Raw genomic sequence first — 19,573 nt, forward strand, 5'->3', positions numbered from 1 at the left:
GAGAGGCTAGTATGATATGCCACTGAATGACCGAAACATTCAATTTTCATTCAAATACTAGTACATTGTCCAATCACAAAAATTTGGTTATTAAATGAAAAACCAGAAGGTATGAGCCCGTAATGTTCCCAAAAATTGGGCCAAACACACTGTCATCCATACGTGAGTGATATGGTACAGGCGGACACACCAAGTACTATGTGGGTCATCAGGAAGCACACGTACTATGTGGGTCATCAGGATACTCAAGAGGGTCAGGTCATTCAGAGGTCAACAGGGGTCAACCAAGCTTGGCGTCACAAAAACGCGACGACAGCGTCGAAAATCAAGGTTTGTATGTCTTTTTAGTACTTTTCTGTCTCCAGTTTATTGTACAAAACAGTCTTTTGATAGATAAATGTTGAATTGTGCTCTAAAATGACGAGTTCCTCTCCCAGTGGAGCCAAAAGTCGTTTCGGAAATGTTTTCTGCCTGCCCCCCTCCCCATGTTTGTTGTTGCTCACGCGTCACGCAGGCGAGACGTCGTGACCTAACGTTAACTTTATAGCTCTGTTTTGGGTGGATCTGTGCTGAAAAGGAATCATGCGGTGTTGTAGTCGTTTCCACACAAGAAGGTTTCCACACAAGAAGGTTTCCACACAAGAATTATATAAAGTATCAAAGTATAATCTCCAAGCAGATGTTTCGATGGTCGCAACACTGGACTTTATTATGGCTGCCTGGCCAATTTGATACTGTCTTTTGCGACCACAGAAGTATCTGCTTGGAGATTAGAGCTATACGCAACACTCCTCAAGAAAGCATGCAAGTATTAATAAATTTAACAATGGGAATTTCTCCCATACAGCAATATATGTCAACACCCAACAGTATAGGTAAGTTCAGCAAAAATGTGTTCTGACTAATGCACTACAGCAAAGCCAACATCTGTCCATATATTGACATAAGATTTCATTTTTTCTCACTTCAGACAACATGGATGAGGACACAGACATGTCAAAGGTCATGGGTTTCTCCTCCTTCGGAGGTTTGTATTAAACCCTAACTTCTTTGTTAAAATAAAATCACGCTGTAGGCTTACATAAGTTACAATGATCTTTATATACACACAAGTTTCTAAGTACTTCTTGCAGTCCAGTAGAGTTGAATGCCAATGCTGAAAGTCAAATTAGGAATTGTTTCTCTTTAGAAATTACTTCAATTTAAAGCGCCTGCACTCCTTGCTTTCTGTCATCATATTCGCATTGTTATTATTGACTATCTCCATCATTTTATTCATTTATCTGACAACCAGGAACAAAGAAGAAGGCGAGGACCTTTGACCTTGACTCCATACTTGAACAGACCAGAAAAACAGCCCAGGAAAGGTCACGGAAGGTGTTCGGTAAGAGCGTCTTCTTCTTTTCTTCTTTCATACTGCTAATCCCAATAGCAATTGGATTATTAGCAGCTGCACATGTGTCTGTCTGTGTTACAATGCAGCATTGCCATCCTGAGCTCAGTGCTAACTCAGTATTTGGAAAACCGTACTAAGTATGGGAGGTAAACACACACCAATACAGTACGGTACCAGTATAGCCACTGCTGCATAACTGTGTGGCCCAGGGGCTACAGAAACAGAGATGGGTGCTGCCCTAAGCACCATGTATAGGTACGGGAAGGAACTTTGACTTGACTTTTGTGCTTTGTTCTTGTCCTATCACAGAGGAAAGAGCAGCAGCGAGAGACAGTGACAGTTCAGATGAGGACAGGATGCCCCCTCCCATGGCCAGACCCCGCCCTGGCCCCCAACCCTCAACCTCCTCAGCCAGCCAGAAACCAGCACCCGATTCAGACTCAGATGATTCAGACTCTTCAGATGAGGCAATGATAGGACCACCATTACCACCTACTCAAGTAAGAGTTACGAAAATCCCCAGGGGCTTGATCTTAAAGAAAAGTCTAAAGTGCCTTTATTTTGTACACTGATATAGACAGTAGGCATTTTGGTAACATGAGGCAGATGTACCAGAGCAGAGGTTGGCGGGGACGATAGTAACCTTTCTATCATATGCCGTTTTCTGTCAAAACAGACTGGGAATATAATAGAAAGGTTACTATTGTCCCCACCAACCTCTGCTTGGAGAGTATCTAGCATATACTACTGGTACATGTAAGGCAAGAACAGTACATGTACATGTAGTTTTTCCTTTTACAGCAGATATTACAATGTTATACATATCACTATTTCCAAAGGGAGACATAAAGAAAGAACCAGAAGAAGAGTTCATTGGTCCACCGATGCCTCCCAAGAACTCTGACGGGGACAGTGATGAGGATGATGATGATGATGGTGGTGATGAGGAGGAGGATGTGAGTCATTGCAAGTCTTGACCAATCACTATAAAGCATTTTTGTAGTCATGTGACTATGAATAGTATGATGTCATCTAGTGTTGGCCATATTGGTGTTTTAAAGACATGTGCACATGATGTAAGAAATGTTTTGAACAGCTATGTACTGGGGTAAGGATTTTGTGATCCATAAGAATAGGGGAATATTGTGAAGGTAGTGTTGTTGTAAGTTGAAGCATCATAACTGTAAAAAAAAAACTCTTAAAGAATTAATGATTTCCTTTTCTCTTTCAGCCTCTGAATAAGAGAATACCTGCAAGTCATGAGATCACTTTGGAACATGGCAACAAAACGGTTTGTAAAATTCTGTACAGATGTCTATGATATTGTACAATGGCAAAAGGGCATGATGACTTCTATCTAACATGTTAGTTTTTATAAAGTGTGGTATATAGACTTAATTTGATCAAATTTAACCTCAAGATAGCTCAAAACAGCAACTTAAGGTAAAAGTACATACCTTGTATCTTGAAAGTTCATCTGTGTTGGTAGAAGTCATTATGAAGTAAGTTTAAACTGTAATTTCCAACACAACAAAAATTGGACTCACCCAAATTTTCGACTGTACAACTCCAGTCTTTTTCAAGGAATGAGCAATCCACCGCTTCCGTGACGTCACGCAGATAACACACGTGACTTCGTGAGCAGTGGATCATAGGATTATTTCTGCAACCTATGATCCACTGCTCACGGAGTCACGTGTGTTATCTGCGTGACGTCACGGAAGCGGTGGATTGCTCATTCCTTGAAAAAGACTGGAGTTGTACAGTCGAAAAATTTGGGTGAGTCCAATTTTTGTTGTGTTGGAAATTACAGTTTAAACTTACTTCATAATACATACCTTGTAACAAATTGTTCAATATGACATGATCTGCTGCCACTACATGCCTGCAAAGCTGGACAGGTGTGTTGCATTGAAGGTTATACAGGTTTAACAATTCAGTTTCACACAGTTTTGACAGACATATACCCACAATTGCAGTAATATTAAGAAAAAGTCCTCAGATATCTCTAAGGGTTGCTAAATTGTCTACATGTACTTTGAATCTTTGAACTTATATATACAGGTGTCAGCCCTTGCCCTTGACCCGTCGGGGTCACGGCTGATCACAGGAGGTTATGACTATGACCTGCGGTTTTGGGACTTTGCTGCCATGGACGCCAGTCTGCAGTCTTTCCGCACGATTCAGCCCTGCGAATGGTCAGTCTGTTTTCGATATGTGTGGTGGGATCTTTAACATACTCAAGTTGTGGCTCTCCTCAAACACAGGACACCTGAGATGAAGTCCCTTTTCAATGCTAGGTACTCATTTTGACCTTAGCGAGTGAGGAAATTGGTGTTAGGTGCATTTTCCAAGGACAGAACATTTGGGCCTTGGATTTGAACCCAGAACCTACAGATTCTCAACAGCTCTAAGTTACCACAAGACCAACTTGCCACCTTATGTTTTGAGCTACAGAAGTTCAAATCAGATGTACTGACATATGACTGACATATGACTACACATGACTCTTACCTTGGTAACTAGACTTGAGTGTACCTTTTCTAAATGCCCTCAATGCACTTTTTATTTGTGGGAGGAATGATGTTTGTGTAGGTAACTGTTGAATGTATTACATGTAGCAGCCTATGCCATAACCGAATATACATGTAATAGTGGGAGGAATGATCTTCATTTTGGTTGATCTAATATCATATTTTCCTCTGCAGTCACAACATCAGGTCCCTGGCCTACACCATAACAGGAGACATGATCCTGATAGCAGCAGGAAACTCACAGGCTAAGGTTTACGACAGAGACGGCTTTGAGGTGCTTGAATGTTCTAAAGGGGACCAGTATCTACAGGACATGGCTAAGACTAAGGTTTGTTTAAAGTTAGAGCTTTCAACCTAAGTCACTCTGGTCTTCCTCAGTAGACTGACCCCCCTAGGTGAGAGAACTTTATTGTGTTGGATCAAAAGTTTTTAACTTCAAACACAGACGAACTACAATGTATCATAATAGTATAAGACCAAGGTTTGTTTGTTGATTTGTTTGTCTACTTTTTTCAGTTCAGTTCAGTTTCTACTTTTTAACCTTTAGTAAAGTGGCGCTGAAGTAGCCATTTGGCTCCCAATAATGGTTACAGGTCAGGCAGCAGGGAGAAGGTTAAACTACTATAACTGAAGAAAAGAATAAACAACAAATGCAATACTGATTGAATGAATGAACAAAGTAAAAAAAACAGAGGACTGAATTACTGACATTTGACTGAAGAAATGACTGACTGATTGAACCAACTAACAAAGAAAAGAATGAATAACTAAAAATAAATTTCCCATCACTACAGGGCCATGTAGCCTCCTTGAATTGTGCCTGCTGGCACCCAAGAACAAAGGGACTCTTCCTGACTTGTTCAGATGACAGGTAAGACTGCACAAAGTTTTAGATTGACAACTTTTCTTTAAGATATCAAATCTTAATAATAATATTTAAAGATTACCTGTAGTGTAGTTTTTTTACAAACTTGCTGCAACCATCCCTGACTTTGGACATCTGTTGCCGGATTGAGTGTTTTTGGCCACATAAAGCCAACCTCCTCAGTTAGCAAGCAGTACTGCATCAAAATCACTTTGATTCATGTTATAATAAGCGTATCAAGGAACAATATTAAGATAGATTTTCACTTACCAAGTATCACAGCCAGAGATAGCATGGTTCTTTTGAAATGCATCTAATGTCTAAAGTATGATGTATTGAAGTACATATAGCGTCCTGTAAAATTTGTTGTTTGTTTGTATTTCAGCACGGTACGAATCTGGGACGTAGAGTCGGAGGGTAAGAAGCACAAGACGGCCTTCAAGGCACGATCTCAGCAGGGCAGGAAGACTGGGGTCACCTCATGTGGGTTCAGCAGGGATGGGAAACTCATCGTGGGGGGATGTGAGGTTAGTCTCACTGGTTTGTCATCTGTTGTTCTCCATCATCCGAGGGTTAGACGTGCTTGCACACTGATGCTGAGGCTTGATGGCAGCCCGCCACTTGCCTCTGTCCTGTCTGTTGTTGTTGTTGTTGTAATAATGTCTGTAATAATGCCTGTCTGTTTGGAATAATCAGTGTGATAATTGTAAAGCTACACATGATCTGGTCTCTTGACTGTACACCTTAGTCACATCAAGGTGTACCGTCATTGTTTTCAAAAGATTTGGACCAGCTATTCTTTCCATGTGTATCAGGCAATGCATACACATATCAGCCAGCCTTTCAAAAGTTGGTGTATAGCATTCTATGGTATAGAGTTTGAATTGTGATTAAGAGTACATCCAAAATCATTATACTGTCCAATAACATGACATTTTGCCTTGCAGGATGGGTCCATACAAATCTGGGATGCTAACCTGAATGTAAGTTCAACTGTGACTAGACACTACCTATAATTTGATTCATCCATTTGTATTTGCACTCCACTGTCTACTACTAAGTGTTGTTATTTTTCCTCACTGCCCACATCTTGTTTTTGTTCTTGAGTCAATTTCTTATCGTTTTATCCATTCTCCCTTGTCCCAGGTCCACACTAAGTTCCTCCAGAGAACAGCCCATCAGAATGGAGCTGGTATCACCTGTGTGAGCTTCTCATATGATAACAAAGCTCTGCTCTCAAGAGGAGGTATGGATTCACAAGTTTAAGAACTTCAAGTCAAATATTGAGTACCAGACCAACAACCTAGAAATACAGTGTAGCTCATAGAGTTTATACCATCAAGTCAAAATAACTTCATTCAACCCTCAGCAAAGTAAGGAACCAGTGTACACTGTGAATAATTTCATATTATGGTTGGTGAACGATTGAATAGAGAAGTTCAATCTGTGTACCCTTTGAAAATTGGATCTGATCACCCATGGCTTAAGGATTTTTCCATTGCCTCTTACTTTAGGAGATGACACTATGAAACTGTGGGACATCCGGAGCTTCAAGAGACCGCTGAATGTCGCCACCAAACTGCAGTGTTTCTACCCAATGTATGTCAAGCACAGCTTTTACCACTACATGTACTTACAACTCTTTTCAGATCACTAACTGAAACGTCTGATCAGTGTTCTGGCCAGCCTGAAATTTTGTGCCAAAAGCACGCCAATCCTAGGGGACTCTTGGGGCAAAATTTTGAAATCTTGACTGTCTGAAACACTACTTCTCTTTTCATATCTTAAAGTTTACATGCTGACTATTGTCCATCAAAGATGACTGGTTGGGCAGAATTTTAGTCGATCATGAGTGGCAAAATACTGTCAATTCGTCAAATGACAGAAAGATTGACGCTGGCTAGAACAGTGTATTTGACTCTCAAGAGTACATGTATATATCCAGTTTCTTGATTTATATCATGTCATGTTCAACCTGGATGTCTAACCTTAATTGTTGTATTTATCTTTTGTTGTCTCAGGACTGACTGCACGTTCAACCCAGATGATAATGAATGAATGACTGAATAAATGAGTGACTAACTAAATGAATGTCTTTACTTCAGGACTGACTGCACGTTCAGCCCGGATGATAAGATGGTGGTGACGGGTACACAGGTGAAGAAAGGAGAGGGGAACGGCAAGCTGGTGTTCCTGGACAGGGAGACATTCAGGACGGTGGACGAGATAGAACTGCAGGACACTGTAAGTTCTTCTTCTTAGACTCTGGGTCTAATTTACCATATAGCACCTAATTGACCAGTACTGTAGTACAAAATATATTGATAGGAACAATACAGACAATATTCTAATATAGCATCTATGCACAGTAAGTTCAAATGACATATAATTATAGTACATGCACAAAGTTGGAAAACATTTCACTTGACTACATGTACTGATACTATGTTTCACATGGCAAAAGAAAAGATGTTTTACATGACTGTATAAATATTCAAAACAGCCACAATCATACATATTAAAAGTCAATCTAATGATATTGTCATACACATACCACACTCAGTATAATACTTGCTATCATTGACATTTTGTGCTGTGTTGTTTTCCAGGGTGTTGTCCGTTGCCTGTGGCATTACAGGTTAAACCAGATCATTGTGGGCTGCAGCAACGGCAAGGCTAAGGTCTTCTACGATCCCAACAAGAGCCACAAGTATGTAAAACAAGTTTTCACAAGCTTTTTTTCTCATTCTTTTATACATGTATATTCCTGTGCATATGCAAAGTTTTTTTTTACCAAACAGAGCCTTAGCAGCTAAGCTGATGTTTAGCACTGAGGTCCTTGTCTTAAACTTTATCATGTTTTCTGTTGTTTTATATGAATGAATTCTTCCATTATGTTCTACTGTATGCTATAGTCTTGGCATAGAAATGCACTTGTACAATGCTACAACTGGATTTTTTTGCAGTTTTTATTAAGGTTTTGTTCTTGCAGTATCTTTTGTTTTGTCCTTTTGATTGAGTACATGTAGTATGATTTCATCATGACTGTTTCCTATCATGAAAGTTCATCAGTGAGAGAATATTTTTGTGTTGGACCACAGGGGAGCCAAACAGTGTGTTGTGAAGACCAAGAGGAGCATGAAACAGGTGGAGACTGTGGTTCATGAGCAGATTCTCACACGTAAGTACAAACATTACAACAAGAATTATGTAAAGCAACTAAAACAAACGATGGTTGGTAGGACATGTGAGTTGCTCACTCCCATCCCACTACATGTATGCGAGATACATATTTTATAGTCATGTTAGCTGATGTTGGGAGGGGAATCTGTAGGCATGACTTGTCAGGTGCACCCAGAAAGCCTATGTGTGCGGAGGATCGAGACAACCAGCCTGCTGGATCCCTACTGATGGACTGTGAACACCTACCCTTTGAACAGTTAGCGAGAAATAGGAGACTGTGGAATGCTAGACTGAATAGGATTAAGTGACTCTATATTTTAAGGCATGTAGCTTAAGACCTTGTAGGTCTGTTGATGTAAAACATACATACATGCAAAGCTGATGTGTACCTTACAAATGCCAGACTTACAACTACTGAGGATTTAATGTATTTTGTTTGTTGCCTCTACAGCTCATGCCCTCCCGATATTCCGAGAGAACCGGCGTGGTCGGATGGCGTGGAAACAGCTGGTGAAGGATCGCTCTGACCCCGTCCGGTCTCACCGACCTGACCTGCCTGTCAGTGGAGCTGGTACGTATATACTAATATAATTATACTTACTTTTACTTCTCTGCCATTATCTTTTCCAATGTTATCTCCATGAAATGAAGTTTTTCCTTGCTGATTCCCTTAGAAACCTAGCAATTTCTTGTGCTACATGAGGCTCTATCTAAACTTCACCACCGTCATACTTGAGCTGTAACGGAGGTTACAGAAATCTGGGGTAACAGAGGTTACAGATCTCTCCAAACACAAGGCTATAATTTATTCCAAGTCATCAGCCAAACGTAGTATTGTGGTACATTCTTTAGAAAATATAGTAAGTGTAGTGGGAAAATGAAGAAATCAATGATGAGGTCCGTGATTTGGCTCCTATCTAGTTGTAAAGAGACAGCATTTTGCACATTTGAATGAGAACGAGTCTATAGTCTGCTTCTAAATGATCACTATCCCCCTTACACAGGTGCTGGTGGCAGACTTGGTGCTACCGGCAGTACCCTGTCTTCCTACATCTCCCGAACCATCGCACCAAACATCATCGATGACTCCAACCCACGGGAGTCGATCCTACGTCACGCTAAAGAAGCCGAGGAAAACCCTGTGTACCTCGGACATGTGTATAAAATGTAAGATTTCTACCTTGTTCAAATACATATAAGACAAGTACTGTATATTCATTCGTAGATTATTTCTGTGTTGTTGTATAAGTAGAGGATGGTAATATGAGTCTTAATTGTTGAATTGTGAGTGGAAGTCTTAAGCTTGATTTTTGCACTTAGAAGCTTCCCTTCAAAGTGAAGTTTTGTTATAAACATCATGATTGCTGGTGGATGATAGCCCTTGTTGAAGTCGTCTTGCTTTTTGTAGTACTTGTACAAAGTTCTTTTTTTCTCAAAAGTTTTCTTTGCAGTTGGAAATTGGCTATCTATGTTTAAAAGTTATATCGTAACATGCAAGGTTGAACGCCATGAATACTGACATTCTTGTTGATATTTTGTGACAGTATACATGTCTTGTCTCCTTACAGAACCCAGCCTGACCCCAAGCTAGCAGAGAAGACACTAGAACAGGAGATAGACGAGCAGGAAGCCAAGGAGAAGGATACAACACCGGCCTGGAAAAAACTCAAACTGGCATGAGCTGGGAAAACAACTAACATGGGGGAGGGGGGCTGTAATAAATGTACAACTTGTCATTTGTTTTACTAACACATGTACCTAAATGTATGTCATGTTTGTTGACAATGTCCTGTTTGTTGAGACCAAAAGATCACAGAACGTATAATTCAATAATTTGTTCTTTGTTTTACTAACACCTACCTACATGTAGGTTGTTTCTGTTGTATCATAGTGACATGGAGCAGTTTTTTGCCATTTTCTATAGCATTGTTTTTCTTTTAAAAAATAGACATTAGGAGCTCCAAAACTTGCATACCAAGTACATGTATCATGAAAATTAATTCAGCCACACACAAACAATGGAACCACGTACAGCGCTGAAAGCATACCCTCTTTGGTGGAGGTAAAAAAATCAATACTTAAGTTTGAACAGAAACATGTGACATACAAACTCAGAACTTATATAGGATTTTTCCATTGTGCCAGATTTTAAACTTTGCCCGTGTGTGAGGCCTTTGGCCTTGCCAGTGTAACAAGTCAAAGGTTCTACACAAAATCAAATAAAATGTTTGCATATTTTTTACCCTGAACCAATCGCTGAAAAGCTCTTATCTTAGATGTAGCTTAGATTGTGTTGGGCACCATTTTTTCCACTGATCTGTATCGGTATAGCAAGTATAACCGTCCTTTGGCGCAACACACCAGCTACATGTATGCTGAAGTCCTTTTCCGTTCGAACTCTTTGGGTAGAATTTGTGGGATTTCTGAGGACCAAAATTCAAGAGCAATGGCTTCACCAGACTCTCTACAAGAAGAATTCATGGAGGAATCCCTCACTTGTTCTTCCTGCAAGAACACCTACAACGACCCTCGAGTCCTGCCATGTCTTCACTCTGTCTGTGCCACGTGTCTCGTAGCGGCACAGAAGGAAGAGAGCCTGTTCACCTGCCCTACCTGCCAGAACCAGGTAACACTAAAGGGTGAAGATTCGGTCGACAGTTTTCCTACCAATTTCTACATCAAGAACTTGCTGAACTCAAGGATGCTACAGAACAGCGAAGAAGCCAAGTGTGAGATGTGTAAGTCTGGGGCGAAGGTGGAGGGGACATGCGGTGACTGTAGGCTTCTGCTGTGTGGGAACTGTGTAACAGCACACACAAACTCACCAGCCCTGAAGGAACATTACATAATCACCCTGGATGACCTGACAAACCCCAGCAGTAGGGCAAAGTTCACAGGAGCGGAGTACTGTTCAAAACACCCTGACATGCGCACAACATTCTACTGCGCGCCCTGCTCCAAGCTCGTGTGCCAACACTGCACCGTCACTGAACACCGAGAGGGCTGGAAGCACAGTCCACGAAAAATCAGTGAACTGGCTCAGAAGTGCAAGTATGAGCTACAGACACTGGTGCAGAAAACCCAGGACACAACCGACACCCTGAAGAACACAAGGGACACCATCGGGAAAGAAATGAAGTGTGTCGCAGCAAACTGTCAAGCGGAGAGGACCAAAATCCGGGAATATTTTGTACAGCTGAGGGCTAAACTGGACAAGGCAGAGCAGGACGTCATAGACAAGCTAGCTAAGATGGAAGAGGCACAGCTAGAAACTCTGGCAAAGGAAAAAGAAGGTTTCAAAGAGACTTTGAGATCTACCGAAGAAGGAGTCAAGTTCTGCACAGATGTTCTAGCTAGGAACAGTGATGCAGAGATTGTGACCCTTAAAAAACAGCTAGAAAACAGGCTGAAGCATCTTGGTAACACCGCAAATCAGGTCAAGCACGAACCACTAAAAAAGCATGTAACGTTCCAGCCTAGTGGTGAGATTAAGTGTGACTTGAACCTGACTTGTAAGCCGCTAGTTGTCACAAAAGCCCCAGTAGAAAGCCTGCCAACTACTGTGGTGTTCAGGCCAGAGAAAGGCCAAGTTCAGGGAAGTCCACAAGTCACTGTCACCTCTCCTGGGGGGCAGTGCGTTATGTTAGAGACCACCAAAGTCAGCGAGGGGTGTTTTGAAGCCGAGTGGAGGCCGCAAACATCAGGGAAGCATGTGGTGGGGGTGGCTACAGAGGGCAAGCGGGGTTGGGGGAGGGGTACAGCCCCTTTAATTGTGGACGTGAGAAGTAACAACCCTGTTTTAAAATTTGGGAAGAAGGGAAGCCAGGAGGGTGATTTTGACAGGCCTCTAGATGTAGCAGTCTGGGGGGAGAGGCTGTATGTTGCTGATACTTTCAACAAGCGTGTTCAGGTGTTTGACATCAGTGGGGAGTTTTGCTTCTCGTTTTCAACAACTTCTAACCCAGAGTCGCTTGCAGTTCAGACTAGCGATGGCACCATAATTGTGCAGTGTGGGGAAGAAGTGATGAAGTTTTCACCATCAGGAGAGCTGCAGAAGAAACTGCATCTGGGCGAGCACTGCGCTAACATTAGTGGGTTGGCAGTACAGAAGGATGGGGGGGTTGTTGTAGCTGATTTTAGCCAGAACATATTTCTGTTTGTGGAAGCGGATGGGACGCTTGTGAAACAGGTGGGAGGGCAGGGACCAGGGGAGGGGCAGTTCAAGTCTGTGTCTTTTGTCTGTGTGGATGAGGAAAGTAACATCATCGTGGCAGACACGCTTCAGAACTGTGTTCAGGTGTTTGATATCTGTCTGAACTTTATGACCAAGTTTGGGGAGCATGGCATGGAGCCTCAGCAAGTGTGGGGTCCTACAGGGGTGTCAGCTGACAGCAGGGGGAACATAGTTCTGGCAAATGTAGGGGACAAGTCTGATGTAGGTGGTGTAGAGCATGGCAAGAAGCTTCAGGTGTTCCGCCCAGACGGCACCTGGGTGTCCACCATCAGCAGTGATGGGGACAAACTGAACAAACCCCACGGGGTGGCTGTGACAGAGGATGGACATGTGTTTGTAGTGGATTATGCTGACCACTGTATCAGGAAGTACAGATACATGTGAGGAGCAAAATTTCTCAAATGTTTTAGCTTTGTTCTACAAATTTTCATGGGAAGTATTGAAGTTGATGTCTTAAGTATACTCTTAGTCATTTTCCTTGTGACTTCAAGCTTGTTTTATTGCAAAACAAGTACTCAGTCTGGTACATTATACAAATCATTTGTGTCATTCTCAGAGAAAACGTGTGACAAGTCATGAGTTATCATGTAGGAAATTACTAGTAATGTCACTGACTGTGTAATTGCTATGATATGTTCAGTACTTGTACTTTTAAATATTGTATATATTGTAGGATTTGTGGTTTTGACAATACATGTAGTACTACATATAGTATACACTGCACCTACTTCTTTCATCTCAATCTTTGCTGTACAAAACTTAAAGCATATTTGATTGAAGTTAGAACTCTGTTGTGATTTCTTACAAGTAATACTCATCATACATGACTTGTACAAAATGTACAATTATGTACATGTACCTTGCTAAAAGAACACTGCAATTTTTCCATTTCATACTTTCATTCTTTGCAACAATAAGTCAGTAGATTACTGGAATGTCATAATTGATGATTATAAATCTTAATTAGATGTTTATTTTGGCACTAAAATCTATTATACTTTTTGGGGGGTTTGGCTATAGTGCAACATACATAATCAAGTGCAACCTAAGGGCTGCCCAACTAACAGAAAGCTATGAAATAACAAAGAGCTATCACTAGTACTGGTTACAAAGATGTAAAAGCTATGCTGAATTATGACATTTTGTTCAAAATCTTTGATATTCCCCTTCTATCCTAACAGTTGGCCCAGGATAAATGCAAGGCCCACCCCTCCTATGAACAGTAGAGTCACGAATACTGTCAACACCCGACCCCCCCTTGGGTCCAGCTTCATGGTATCTCCCACTACCTTATTTAGCTGCTGCGTGAACGCTTCGAACGAGAACTTCTTTTCCACCCGATCTCTTCCCGCGTTTCCGTACTTCTTTGACAAATCCTTGTCATCCACAAACTTCTGCATTGCCGCGGCGAAACTCTCTGCTTCAGGGTCACAGAGAAAGCCGGTTTCTTTGTCGCCTACGGTCTCCAAAGGGCCGCCGCTGTTAACAGCGATCACAGGGCATTTCATGTACATGGCCTCCAAAGGGACTATACCAAAATGCTCATTACTAGGGGTGTACAGGAGGCAAGTGCTGTGGGAGAGGAGAGTTCTCTTCTGGGCATCGCTGAAGGAGCGTAGGAAAGTCACGTGGTCCGAGAGTCCGAGGTCTTCCGCGAGTTTTACGAGTTCTTGGTGGTGTTCGACGTTTTCTACGACACGATTGTCGTAGCCACCTGCCATGATGAGGTGCACTGTTGGCCATTTGTCTTTTGGTAGCTTTTCCTTCAGCTTTCCTGTAGTAAGGAACAGGTTGAGAAGATTGTGAATACAACTTACAAGGCTTGAAATATTTTTTTCACCTAAATGCAATATTGCAGATGGACAGAGTTCATAGTTTCTACTATTTGGTTACAAACATGTAACTTGCCCGCAAATTTCCAGGATTACATCAAACTTCTCTCATACATGTACTGCTTTTTATTAGTCCCCTTGTTTGTACCTAAAACCTTTCTACATCAGAAAGATGAAGGTGGGGGTTATTAGTAGCCTATGGGTGCCATCCTATGTACAATGTAGTTACTGTTGGCTCCCTACAGTCGCTGGCTAGTCTGTGGTAGCCAGCAACAGTAACTACATATATGTATGATGGCTAGGTTTTCAGATGTCAAGAGAAGAAGTGTAGTTTTCTTTTTATCTATAAACCTGTGAAAGGGTAGAATTTGGTGGCTTCATCACATTAACACCTACCAAGTGCTCTGATAGCCAGACCAAGGTTCTTCTTCCTCTCGTAGCGGTTGATTGACAGGAAGACGACCCCCGACCCCTGCGGGATGAGGTCACCAGGGGGGTCCACGGGAGCGTCGAAAGCGGAAAAGTTCAGTGAGGGGTACTGCACGGCGGGGGTCACTTGTGATAAGGACGTGAAGGTGTCCCTGAACACACCAGCTGGGGAGAGAAGGTTAGGAAATTACTGTCAATGTTTCAGTTCACATTCATTTCCAGTTGCTCTACTTTGAAAGAAACAGAGTGGTGTTGAATGGTCGAGTGAAAATTAGATAGAGAGATTGCTGGTTTAATCCCTTGTATTCCTAACAAGATGTTATGTCACTTGATGTGAGTTTCCTCACCCCACCCAGGTGTAAAATGGGTACCTAACTTCTGTTAGGGAGGTAAAAGGTAGTGGAAGTAGAGGAATGGGCTCCATCCTCCAATATCATACCTTAGACACAGTGGATTAACAAGCCACTGCCCCTACTGCCTCAAAAAGTCTGCGACTACCTTTATCTTTACAAAACCCCCATAAATTACACTGAGGTTACAACTGACCTGTGAAGTTGCTGTTGACGAGCACACAGTCAGCCATGCCGGTTGTGGTCTCCTCTAGCCAGTCTATGGGTGCCCGGTACAGACGCTTTAACATGCTATTTTAGCTACTGGGTCTCTTTTGTCCTCCACCAAAACACACTCGTCAGCTAAAATAGGTTTGGTAACCAGGCTTAATTATCATTAATATAACTGACCAGTGAAGTTGCTGTTGACCAGCACACAGTCAGCCATGCCAGTTGTGGTCTCCTCTAACCAGTCTATAGGAGCTCGGTACAGCCGCTTTAACATGCTATTCTAGTTACTGGGCAGCTAAAATAGGTCTGGTAACCAGGCTAAACTATTATTTACTGACCTGTGAAGTTGCTGTTGACCAGCACACAGTCAGCCATGCCAGTTGTGGTCTCCTCTAACCAGTCTATAGGAGCTCGGTACAGCCGCTTTAACATGCTGTGACGCTGGGTTAGCAGCTGGTCGGGGAAGTGGCAGTAGAAAATCACACGGGACCAACGGTTCAACCTGCGAAGGAACAAGAAGTCATGGGTACAAGTCTGATCAAACCAGAATCATACACACATGCCTGGTACAGTCGCTTTAACATGCTGCGGCGCTGGGTTAGCAGCTGGTCTAGGAAGTGGCAGTAGAAAATAACACGGGACCAACGGTTCAACCTGGGGTCATGGGGAGAAACAAGAAGTCATGGGTATACGTTTCAGTCTGATCAACCCAGATGACTACTGTCTGATCAGATGACTACTGTCAGATCAGTACATGACACACACACACACACATGATACACACACACACACACATTACATACAATGTACATGCACACACAGACACACGCACATCACATACAAGCACACACACATGTACACATGGCACACACACGTACACACACACAAACATACACACATCACATACATGCACACACAGACACACACATGATACACACATTGGCTCTTGTCATACAACGAAATAAACGCCCCTCCCCTAAAATTATACATATTACTACAGACTTACCTTAAGAATGGCACACATGCCGAGATCTGGTCACAGAAGACGACATTGTACTCCCATCCACTAACAGTCACCAACCACAGCGCCGCAAACACCATCCTGATGTACGCACACAGGGCGTAGCAGTGCCCTAGCACACACACACACTCACTCACACACACACGTACTGACACACATATACACACACACACACACATACACTCACACATAAACACACACACACACATACACATACACACACACTCACACACTAAATTAATGCCACAAGAAGCGCCCCTACCCCTACCTTAAGAACCTTACCTTAAGAAGGGCACACAAGCCGAGATTTGATCACAAAAGACCACATCGTACTGCCAGCCACTGGCCACCACCAACCACAAGGCAGCAAACACCATCCTGAGGTACGCACAGAGAGCGTAACAGTGCCCGAACACGGACCGGGACAGCCAGTCTCCCACGGCAGTCACACACATACATGTAGACACACAAACAAGCACACACACAAACACAGACCCACACACACACACACACACACTGACTGACACACACACATGCAGATACATACACACACACATGATAAACACACACACATACAAACAAACACACACACATAGACACACACACACACACACACATAACGTTACATGCAGTAGTAGTTACACACCTAGATGTTAAGACAAATCCACCCCTCCCCCTTAAGGGCCTTACCTTAGAAACGGTACACAGGCGGAGATTTGATCGCAAAAGACGACATCATACTCCCACCCACTACCAGCGACAAGCCAGAGTGCAGCAAACACCATCCTCAGATACGCACAGAGCGCGTAGCAGTGCCCAAACACGGACCGGGGCAGCCAGTCTCCCACGGCGGTGACTCGCAGCGAGCCGTCCCGAGTCTCCGGGAAGCAGTGGCCCGGGTCGTGGTGGGCCGTCAGGAAGTGGACCTGGAGCAGTGAACAAGTAGACGTAATCTCCAAGTAGATGTTATCAGGGGTGCCAGAGTATACAGTGCAATTTTACTGAATACAGTGCAATCGTATTAGTATACAGTGCAATTTTACACAAACACACAGAGACCCACACACTGTCACACACACACACATCACAGACACACACACAGGCACACACACACACACACACACACACACAATGTTACATGCACACACATACCTAATGTTATACATACACAGTATGTAGAAGACAATCTGCCCCTCCCCCCTTAAGGGCCTTACCTTAAGAACGGTACACAAGCAGTGCAATTTTACTAAAATATAGTGCAATTTTACGGAATGGTTTCTACGGAATACAGTGCAATTGTATTAGTATTAATTACTACTGTATTCCGTAAAATTGTATTGCATCCTAATACGATTGTACTGTATTCCGTAGTCCACGAACGTGCCAACCCCGCGTGTGGAGAAGAATCTCACGCTGTGTTTTTCGTCGTTCGATACCCCGGGGGTTTGGTGTTCTTCGGCTGTTTTCTGATTAGAAAACGGGGGTAATTCAACCAGGCCGGCTATGTTGTCTATATGCAATCAGAAAATAGCACATATTAAGCTCCCGAAGACCCTGAAGACTCCCCAAACCCCCAGTTTTGGCATGCTATGGAGGCTAGCGCAAACCAGCACCAAGAGACCACGTCTAGCGAGATATACATGTAAAATCTAGACGTTAAAACAAGAACAACAACGTACCTCGTGCCCGCGGGACTTCAGAGCGAGCGCTGCATCCACTACAAGCCTTTCGGCGCCGCCGATGCCCAAGTCAGGGTGCAGAAAAACGACTTTTACCATCTCAGATCGTCTCAAAAAGTCGACGTGGCTCGGAAAATTTTGGTTGCCAGTGATCAGCTGAAAAGTGACCTTTGAACTTTTGAGTTGACCTGAGGTAACCCCCGGTTCAGTTGTGAAATGCTGCCCTCTAGCGGTATTGGTATGAACGCCACAAATTAAGGGTGAAGAAATTTTTGAGTGAGGAAATGTTACACCATACAATTTCAGGACAGCAAAACAAAAATATTCTGAATGAAGAAATCTATCTGAAACTGACTGTGATATCTTTTTCGTCATTATGTCATACAAGCGTTTGAAATAACGTTTGAAAAAACAAGCTACGTGAGAAGTCACTATATCTTTTTGGTACATGTCATACGGTACCACCAATAAATAGCTAGAGCCAGCCTACGATACAAAACAGGCACTCAGTGACATCGCATTTTTGTCTCACTGATATCAATATGCTATGGGATAGGGTTGATTCATCTTACTACAATAAAAGAATGACCAGAAAATTGACTCTGAAAATCAAGTTTTGTCGCCCTAAAATTATGCCCTTAACGTTGTCAAAATATCGTGTAACGTCGACCCATATACTTTTCTAGTTGCCCTCATGTAACCCTTAAAATCCCGAGTAGATGTAACATTTCAAAACAGTTCTAAAATCTGTCACTAAGACACTTTTATGGGTGATCAGAGGACACGATTTACGCGACAAGCGCTACAATAAATCACCAGAACAGCGGTACAATGATCCAAAACCACGCCTGGAATGTGCTCATGTTGCCTGCAGACGATATCATATGATATACTCTCCCCTCTAGAACAACCAACTTAACATACCGTGCATTCTATACCAGCAATAGCTGATAGCCAGATCGACTTGAAGTGCTTTTAATGGCCATTGTTTTCTCCTTACCTTAGCCACTGTCTTGTTATGTTGAAGTACTTATATGTCGTTCTTTCTCCTTCATAGAGTTAATCTCCAAGCAGATCCTACGGTGGCAAGGCAGCCAAGTTACCGAGGCTCTTAAATCAGTGCTTAGCCAGTGGACTCTGCAGCAGTTACCATGACGCAGTACTATATGGATCTACTTTGAGATTAGCTACTAGAGAGAGAAGCTTACTTGATTTTTAACTTCCTAAGCTAGAGTCATTGTCTTGTTCCGTTACTTACAAATTTGCAGGACATTGGTTGAATACGACCGCGAAGGCTTAGAGTCTCTGGGTATGATAAAGTCGTCTCTCTTACATGTGTGTTAAATTTAGCCTGATTTAGAGGTTCCAAAGTTCCTGTTTCGGGCTAGTGGGTAATCTTTGTGGGTAATCTCCAAGAAGATGCTATGGTGGCAAGGCAGTATCCAATTGGCCAGAGGAGTACTAGTATTGTAGATTACTTTTGGGGGACTATGTACTTACTCTCCAAGCAGAGGTTGTGGGGGAATGATCGTTACATTTTTATATATGGCCTTTTTTTTTTGTCCTGGCCCCCACCACCGTCGGTGGCCGCGGACCTTCTCTGGCTAATGGATACTGCCTGACCAATTTGATACTGTCTTTTTGCCACCGAGAGGGATCTGCTTGGAGATTACTATGTACTCAGATTTCTTTGAGGCTCGGCCTCCATAGAAGCCTGTATATGTCTATACATAACTTCCAGCAGGAGGCCTGCTAAGCGAGGCTACATCTGTATTGTTTACGACGAAAGCATAGGGCTAGCTTCTTTAGCAGCTCTGGGAGTCGAGCTTTTGGGGGACTC

The 19,573-nt window shown here is 42.7% G+C and overlaps 3 protein-coding genes across 3 annotated transcripts; 2 read left to right on the top strand and 1 right to left on the bottom strand.

Annotated features, from left to right (window-relative positions):
- Positions 1 to 170: 170 nt before the first annotated feature.
- Positions 171 to 9,884, top strand: LOC109483508 (WD repeat-containing protein 70-like; the record flags this gene model as incomplete). The annotated part of the gene is made up of 19 exons (XM_019786537.1): positions 171 to 330; positions 971 to 1,027; positions 1,295 to 1,384; positions 1,706 to 1,896; positions 2,236 to 2,352; positions 2,628 to 2,687; positions 3,461 to 3,594; positions 4,105 to 4,258; positions 4,725 to 4,801; positions 5,181 to 5,322; positions 5,743 to 5,778; positions 5,942 to 6,041; positions 6,310 to 6,394; positions 6,901 to 7,039; positions 7,405 to 7,505; positions 7,897 to 7,976; positions 8,430 to 8,549; positions 8,983 to 9,145; positions 9,547 to 9,884. Coding segments are annotated over 19 exons (2,118 nt in total), but the record flags the coding sequence as incomplete, so codon positions are not given.
- A 327-nt stretch (positions 9,885 to 10,211) lies between these two features.
- On the top strand, positions 10,212 to 12,636 carry LOC109483555 (E3 ubiquitin-protein ligase TRIM71-like). Its single transcript, XM_019786589.1, has one exon. The coding sequence runs from the start codon at positions 10,347 to 10,349 to the stop codon at positions 12,594 to 12,596; it is 2,250 nt and encodes a 749-aa protein (XP_019642148.1). The 5' UTR covers positions 10,212 to 10,346; the 3' UTR covers positions 12,597 to 12,636.
- Positions 12,637 to 13,318: 682 nt separating this feature from the next.
- LOC109483556 (alpha-1,3/1,6-mannosyltransferase ALG2-like) lies at positions 13,319 to 17,832 on the bottom strand. Its single transcript, XM_019786590.1, has 5 exons — positions 17,734 to 17,832; positions 16,745 to 16,980; positions 15,372 to 15,535; positions 14,441 to 14,638; positions 13,319 to 13,986 (listed from the first exon to the last, which is right to left on the bottom strand). Exons 1-5 carry the CDS (start codon positions 17,830 to 17,832, stop codon positions 13,382 to 13,384), a joined length of 1,302 nt encoding a protein of 433 aa, XP_019642149.1. The 3' UTR covers positions 13,319 to 13,381.
- Between the last annotated feature and the right edge of the window lie 1,741 nt (positions 17,833 to 19,573).

Source organism: Branchiostoma belcheri, unplaced genomic scaffold, assembly GCF_001625305.1.
Source record: "Branchiostoma belcheri isolate BF01 breed outbred unplaced genomic scaffold, Haploidv18h27 scaffold65, whole genome shotgun sequence".
NCBI classification, from domain to species: Eukaryota; Metazoa; Chordata; class Leptocardii; order Amphioxiformes; family Branchiostomatidae; genus Branchiostoma; species Branchiostoma belcheri.